At 53.7% G+C, this 7,220-nt stretch overlaps 1 protein-coding gene across 1 annotated transcript; it reads right to left on the bottom strand.

Annotated features, from left to right (window-relative positions):
* Positions 1 to 573: 573 nt before the first annotated feature.
* Positions 574 to 4,809, bottom strand: LOC122202174 (cytochrome P450 26A1). The gene is made up of 7 exons (XM_042908451.1): positions 3,856 to 4,809; positions 3,449 to 3,673; positions 2,925 to 3,215; positions 2,651 to 2,821; positions 2,011 to 2,145; positions 1,272 to 1,424; positions 574 to 1,017 (listed from the first exon to the last, which is right to left on the bottom strand). Exons 1-7 carry the CDS (start codon positions 4,042 to 4,044, stop codon positions 676 to 678), a joined length of 1,506 nt encoding a protein of 501 aa, XP_042764385.1. The 5' UTR covers positions 4,045 to 4,809; the 3' UTR covers positions 574 to 675.
* Positions 4,810 to 7,220: the final 2,411 nt, after the last annotated feature.

Raw genomic sequence — 7,220 nt, 5'->3', positions numbered from 1 at the left:
TCCATAATTAGAGTGACCGGCTTCCTCTTACCTGAAACCTTCAGAAAAACAGTGCTGGCACTCTGCAACAACATAGATTCATTATGTTTATTAAACGTACTAAGTTTATGGCTGAAGGTTTTAGGTTAGAGTAGGATGTTCTCAAGCATTACCTTTTCAAATTCATCTTTCCCCAAAGCAAAGCAAGCAAAAAAAAAAAAAAAAAAAAAAAAAAAAAAAATCTAAAATTAACTTTGATAGATTTTCCAAACAGGGAATCTAAACCACAGAAACATTTACAAATGTTGGACTAACTCACACTCACATTTGTATTTTTCTGATAACTGTGAAGAGAAAAAGCAGCTAAAGTTTCTTCCTCACAGAAAATAGATATGCACAGATAACAAATAAAGCCATGCAGGTAGATGCTTAGAAATCTGGCTAAATATACAAATATAAAACCAGTGAGCTTTCCCCCACAGGAATCTTAAATGCAAGACAAGCACCTTCAGATTTTACTTTATTTGGAAACTATCCAAATTCATTATTTTAATATTTAAAGACTGTGGTACTGTAGTAGAGACACATAAATATTATAATATACATTTAGAAATTAAATATAATAAAATCAACATGACACTATGTAAAACCTCATGTGCACTTCAAATAAGTCTGAAGTCTGGGCATTCACACCCATCAGGTTTCCCCCTGGAAACGGGTGAACCTTGCAGGGAGATCATCCACAGGGTACACGGTGGGACTAGTTTTCATTGTAGGAGGTCCATTTAGAAGCCGCCAGTCACAGTGCCTGGCCAGCTCCACTGTAAATATTTTGAGAAGAATTTTTGCAAACTCTTTCCCTACGCAGCTCCTCAAGCCGCCTCCAAATGGAATGAAGCTGAACCTGGACGCATCCTCTGGGTGAGGCAGCATAAATCGGTCAGGATTAAATTCCTCCTTGTTGGTGAAGATATCTGCCACATCGTGAGTATCACAGATACTGTAGATAACATTCCAGCCCTTGGGAATCTGGTATCCCTGCAAAAGATTATGAAGTCCCAAGGGCTGACAAACTGGAATCTAACTTTCAACAACAAAAAGTTATCACTGATAACCGGACCAATTATGAGTTGAAAAAAAGGGATGTGTGGAGAGAGACAGGGCAGACAGACATTTTGATGGTGGAAACACGTGCGCACAGGGGGCAGGATGATGACATCAAAAGCATAAGAAATTGAAACCAATGCACAGGGAAGCAAGGGGAGATTCAAAACCACAACAAATTAACTTACATTTAATTCAAAAGTCTTAAGAGCGACCCGAAACCCTCCTGGAACTGGGGGATTCAGTCGAAGGGTCTCTTTAATAACACACCCAATGTATTTAAGCTGTCCCAAAATTTCCATGTCCAACTTGTTGTCTTGATTGCTTTTGCAAAGTAAACCCTATCAAAACAGTCATACAGAGGTGAGCAGTTATTTTGTGCTCCAGTAAAATCAGCCCAGCAGACGTAAACAGGGCTTAAGTGGCGGCTAGACCCAAAGGGCCCCATGTTGGGAGTTTTCCCCCTGAGGGGGAAACTGTGAGCAGCTAATGACCATTTGCCTCCACCCCTTGGCCCAAATCCACTATCTATTTACAACTCCAAGAGAAGGCTGCTCCCCACTTAGAACCACCAAGTTTCTCCCCCGCCCCCATCACCACCACCACTGTCACCACCACCTAGGAGTCCCCATTCATGCCCTTGAAATACAAATTCAAGAAAGTGGAATCCAACTGAAAATCTCCAATGCACTGCAAAAAGTGGAGAACGCATAGGAATACAAGGATCAAACCCTGCCTGAGTGGGATCACAGCTCACAATTCCTTCCTTTTTATTCACAAAGCTAATTCTCTTTCGTCACCGGCCCACCCACCCCTTGGCCCTGCGCTTTCAAAATACTCAGAGAAGTCAGCACACTTACATATTGGCAAGATGGCTAGGGGACAGCAGAATTTCTCAAGCTAATTTCAAGGCCAGTGTCCCCCTACCTTACTCTTGAGCTCCTCTCGAACCTTCTGGAGAACATGGGGGTAGAGCCCCAAGTAAGTAATCAGAGACGTGGCTGCACTAGCTGTGGTTTCGTGTCCTCCAAAGAGGAGTTCGGTTGAAGATTGCTTTAGTGCCTAAGGATGGAATAATTCAAACGTTTTTTACAAGTTTGCATGCAATTTTACACAGCAATTACTCAGAACCCAACTGAAGGTTCTGGAAAGATGAGCCGAGCTAAAAGTTTGCTGATAGAAAGTCAAGGAAGGCTACACTTTTAAACATAATGCATAGTCCCTTTCGTTCAGCTAGAACAGGGAGGCCAGTAAAATCCCACTACGCTGGGAATTCTTGAATGAAAGCCTTGGTTGTATTAAAATCGCCCAACATTCTTTATTTGTATTTTGCAAATTCCAACGTTCCCCGGAAAGCCTGGTAGGGCTAGGGGACGCTCCCTGTTCCGCTGCATCCTCTCCCACAGCTCTCCGGACCCGGTGTCTCAACGTTCCGGGTCCCATCCCTGGGGTCTGGGCGGTCTGCTGACTGTGGAGTCTGGGCGTCACCTTTGGGGACCCCAGGTACCGCCCTTGGAAAGCCAGAGGACCAAATTCCGCAGTGCCTCTTCCTGGAATTGCCACTCACCTGCATGTCCAGCCTCTCTCCCCTCTCCCACGAGTGCTCAATCAACAGCTGCAGCGCATCTTTGCAGCCACCGCCCGCCTCCGCCTCCGCCTCCGCCGCCCGCAGCCCGCAGATCTTGGCGCGAATGTTCTCCTCTATGCGCGCGTGGATGAGGTTGCGCGCCTTCATGCCCTGAGGGCAGAGAGCGCACCGCAGTGAGCTGACGCCGAGCCCCCGCGTCCCCGCGTCCCCGCGTCCCCGCGCCCCTAGCTCCTCACGCTGCAAGCTCCCTTACCCGGTACAGCCCACTGAAGGGCACGTCGATGGGCAACGAGAAGAGATTGCGGGTCATTTCCTCGAAGGCCTCCACCAGCTGCTGCTCCGCGTCCCCGCCGTTCGCCAGTCGGGGCTCACAGCCCAGCAGGATGCGCATGGCGATGCGGAACATGAGGCGCTTCACCTGGGGGTAGACCAGGAGGCCGCGTTCGCCGCAGCTCAGCCACTGCTCCAGGCAAGTGCCCACTTCTTCCGCGATCACCGGCACGTAGTACTGGAGCGCCTCGCGGCTGAAGGCCCGCATAATCACCTGGGCTCCAAAAGAGGCAAAGTGTTAAAACCGCCCCCCTCGCCTTCCGGGATCCCCTTCCAGCCCCCCTCACCCCTGCCAGATCCAAGGCACTTCTCGGCTGATAGAGCTAAACTGGGCTTGAACGGGTCCCAACCGACATCTCGTGCAGCTAGCGCTCGCCCGGCATTTATCTGCTAGAACCCCTCCAGGGGACAGGGTCCCCCTCCCTGTCCGGGCACCGCCGCCCTCACCTTCTTGCGCTGCTTGTGCGAGGAGTCGTGCAGGTTGGAGAGGCAGCCGGAGCCCAGGATGGTGCGCACCGACGCGGGCCAGTGAACCGACACCAACCGGTGCTCCCCGAGCAAGATGCGCCGCACGTTGTCGGCGCCCATCACCCGCACTGTGGGCCGCCCGAACAGATGCGTCTTGTAGATGAAGCCGTATTTCCTGCGCTTCATCTGCAGGAATTTCCTTCGCTGGGAGAGGAGGGCGGAGGAGAGAGACAGGCGTGAGGGGGCGCCGGGGAGCGCCGCGCCTCCGGCTAGCCCGGATCCTAGCCATAGTCACCTCCCTCAAAGGGACGCCTACCCTGGCTTCTGGAAGCCCTGAGCCCAGTCGGGCTCCTGAGAATCGTCCTGTCCCGCCCAAGCTCCCTTACCTGTAGCACCATCTGCAGTGTTTCCCCAAAGAAGGGGAAGCCCATAGTTCCGGGGGGCAAAGGGAGCGCGCAGCTGCGGTCGCGGCTGCTCACGCAGTACAGGTCCCAGAGCTTGATCGCGGCCAGGAAGAGCAGCAGCGGTAGCACGAAGGTGCAGAGCGCACTGGCCAGCAGCGCCGGGAGCCCCATGGCGCGCCGCGGCCTCCCGCGCCACCTGCCGCCGTCGCCAGCGCTCCGAACCCCGCCGCGCGCCCGCTTTATAGGCGGCCCAGGTTGCTGCCCACGTTACCTTGGTCAGACAATTAGTTCACCCAAAGTTCATCTTTAATTGCGGATTGGGCCCCTGGCTCCTCCCCCCGCGAGGCGCTGCCCAAAATCTTTAACCGTTTGTTCCACGCCGAGGCAGAGGCGGCACGGTGGCTGCTTCCCTCCGAACGCGCCTCCTGGGGTGCGAGGCTAGAGAGAAGCCTGCCTCCCCCTTACAAGGTGTGCGGGGCTGACCGAGACGGCGGCAGAGGCCGACTTGGGCTCCGGGGAGCGGGAACTCCAAGCCCTGGGCTTTCTAGTGATCTTTTTGGAATCCCTCGCGCCGGGTCCGACGGGCGGTCCCAGAGCTGCCTTCAATGGCTTTTCATTTTCAGGCGCCGTGTGGGCTCCCTTCCACCTGCTGGCGGAAGCAAAGGGAAGTGCGTTCAGGGACCGACTAGCTTGCCACGTCCCACGCTGGGGAAACTGAGTTCCAGAACGCAGAGCAAAACGCAGACCTCCCGAATCTCCCAAAGATCCCGCAGAAGAGCCCAGGGCCGGAACCTAAGCGAGAGCAGGAGTGGTGTGTGTGTGCAGGGCGGGGGTCAGACATGATGGGAGGATCATAGATCCCAGCTCCCCAAACCCCTCAAGGAGGTCAGCACTCATGAAGTCTTGAAAGGTCCAACTTAAGGGTACAAGAGAGCCCCCAGATCCCTCAGGACTCCAGGTGTAACCTTGCGCAAGTCAGAGCCCCAACTCTGACGCCCCAGCGGGAGACCACAGGGGCAATTCATCCACGGCTCAGCGCTCTGAGAACCGGCAGCAGCCGGCCGGATTCCGAGGGCCCTGGGACTCATAGCCCCAGCTAGGCAGAGAGGAAGGGGATCCTTAGGCCTGGGAAGATGAGGTGACAGAGATGGAGAAAGGAAAGCCCAGGAGTCTGTGCTCCGGCGCTCGGCTCCATCTCTACTTGCACGACCTGGAGTGAGTCACCACAAATCCTTGCTCCTGTCTCCTTCTCCTTAATATGAAGGCGGTAATTCCCAATCCGTCTACACAACACCCCGGGATAGTTGTGTTTTCAAGATGGGCTTCTGGTTGCAAATACTTTCCCCAGTTCCGCGCACTAGATTACGTCACCAGGATGACCTGGAGACTTCCTCCCCTCTCACGGCCCCCGCCCACCGAAGCCACCCGGGTGAGAGGGGTGCTTGGCCCTGAACCCAGGCCTCTGCCGGCCGTTAATGGGAGTGTTGAGAGAATCCATCCTCGGAAGCAAGTCTGGCCCTTGCCCAGCTGCAATCAGCGGCTCCTGCAGCCGATGCCTGATGCCCGGAGCTCGGACACTGCGGAGTGCACGTGCGCTCCCCACTTCTCACCTGGTGGGGCCACACGCATCACATCCTCAGTTTGAGCGCCGGACTCACCAGCCGCGCGGAAAGCGAAACAGAATACGTTTGTTTAAAACTAAACGCCGGCTCTTGCAGGAGCACGCCGCACGCCTCGGAAGGCGTCCTTTGTAAATGGAAAACTCTTTGATCCTAAGGGCTGTTAAATACGTGACCCTCCCGCGGTGGTCCCCAAAGCTGGCGGGATTGGAAAATGTGGAGTCCTAGGGACTGCACGGTCCCGCAACGCTCCACGCCGGAGTCGCCACAGAGCTTGCTTGGCAGTCTGCGTTTCCCGCATAACCCTACTCGGTGTTTCAGAGGCTCTAGAGAAGGGTCTTTCCCACCGTCATTTCATCTAACCGTTTGGCGACTGCAAACGGTGCCAGCCAACTTCTGGGCACCGGCAGGAACCGCGCGAGACGCACCAGAAGTGATTCGCAGAAATCCTGGGCCCGCCCCTTTCTAGACAGCGCTCGAGCCGGTGAGCAAAACTGGCGAGCGGGGGCGTGACCTGGGGCCCATTCCCAATCCTCTGGCCTGACCTGCCTGTGACCCCTGCAGCCCGGACCGTGACATCCGAGTGAACTCTGCAGGGCCACCTCGCCAAGTTCAGCGCGCGCCGGGTCACAAGATGAGTGGGGCCTGCGTGCTGGAAATTGCCGGGGGAGGGGGAGAGTTCTAATAAATCTGCCCATCGAGACACGCGGGGGCGTCCAGCGGGGTTGTCAGGCAGGAAAGGATTAAATGTGAAAGTGAAGATCATTAAAGAACATCTTGAATGGGGGAAGAGGTCAATAAATTATCAACCCGATAAGAACTTTGATTAGAAAACTTGCCAAGCTTTCTTCAGTGGTGGTGGGCGGGATGAGGATTGGTTCCGGGGGAAAACAAAATATTTCCAAGATGTTTACAAAATAGCCTCCCGGTTGCTAAGGGTTGGGGGTGGAAGGTGTGTTGTTTTTGTTTTTTGGGGTTTTTTGTTTTTTGTTTTTTTTTTTTTTTTTTTTTTGCTGGAGGAGGGGAGTGAGGACCCAGAGGGAGACCAGAGTCAGGTCAGTTCCCAGCACCCTTCCTCACCTTTTACCCTCCAATCCCTTTCCACATCTTGGGCACCCATTCTTGTCTCAGGGTGTTACACTCGCTGTTTCCTCTGCTTGGGGAGCACCTTTCCCAGATCACCGCTGGCTGGTTCCTTCCGAAGTCACATGCCACCTCCTCATGGAAGTCTTCCACCTTCCCACCCTGCAGAGTCTAGCCCCCAGGTACCAGGTATTACAGCCAGCTTTTATTTTCCTGACAGCACTTACCACCATCTGACATACTCTCACTCTTTCGCTTGCTAGTTTATTTATTATCTACCTCCTTTGTAAGCATATGCAGCCCGTGAGGGCAAGAACCAGTATGCTCCTTCCTCAGAGAATCTGGAACTACTGAAACAGGAGCTCAGATATTCCCTGAAATTACTGAAAATGATGTATCGCTGGGAAATTGAAGCTGCCCCTACTGGAGCTTATAGTTAGTACCGATCCCAGAGCAGGTAAACCAGGTCTCTTACCACATACACCATGGAGGCTTTGGAGAACCTCCTTCCTATGTTTCTCCTCTCTTCCCCCCAGTCGAAATCCACCCCAAGCCTCGATCCTCCTGCCCCCTCCCCCTGGTGGAGCTTCTCAGCCCGGATGTTGTCTGCAGCCTCAGGGAGCACCCTGAGGACAGGCCCCGGTT

The sequence above is a fragment of the Panthera leo genome, chromosome D2 (assembly GCF_018350215.1).
Source record: "Panthera leo isolate Ple1 chromosome D2, P.leo_Ple1_pat1.1, whole genome shotgun sequence".
NCBI classification, from domain to species: domain Eukaryota; kingdom Metazoa; phylum Chordata; class Mammalia; order Carnivora; family Felidae; genus Panthera; species Panthera leo.
Note: the sequence above shows the minus strand (reverse complement) of the source record. Positions and strands in the feature narration are given on the sequence as shown.

What these genes read in the sequence shown, in the direction of transcription:
- LOC122202174 (XM_042908451.1), bottom strand. Translation starts at nt 4,044, where the DNA reads ATGGGGCTCCCGGCGCTGCTGGCCAGTGCGCTCTGCACCTTCGTGCTA. An exon ending in CCTTCAGTGGGCTGTACCGG is followed by an intron (nt 2,822 to 2,924) that starts GTAAGGGAGCTT and finishes CTCTGCCCTCAG; the next exon opens with GGCATGAAGGCGCGCAACCT. An exon ending in GAGAGGAGCTCAAGAGTAAG is followed by an intron (nt 1,425 to 2,010) that starts GTAGGGGGACAC and finishes CTGTTTTGATAG; the next exon opens with GGTTTACTTTGCAAAAGCAA.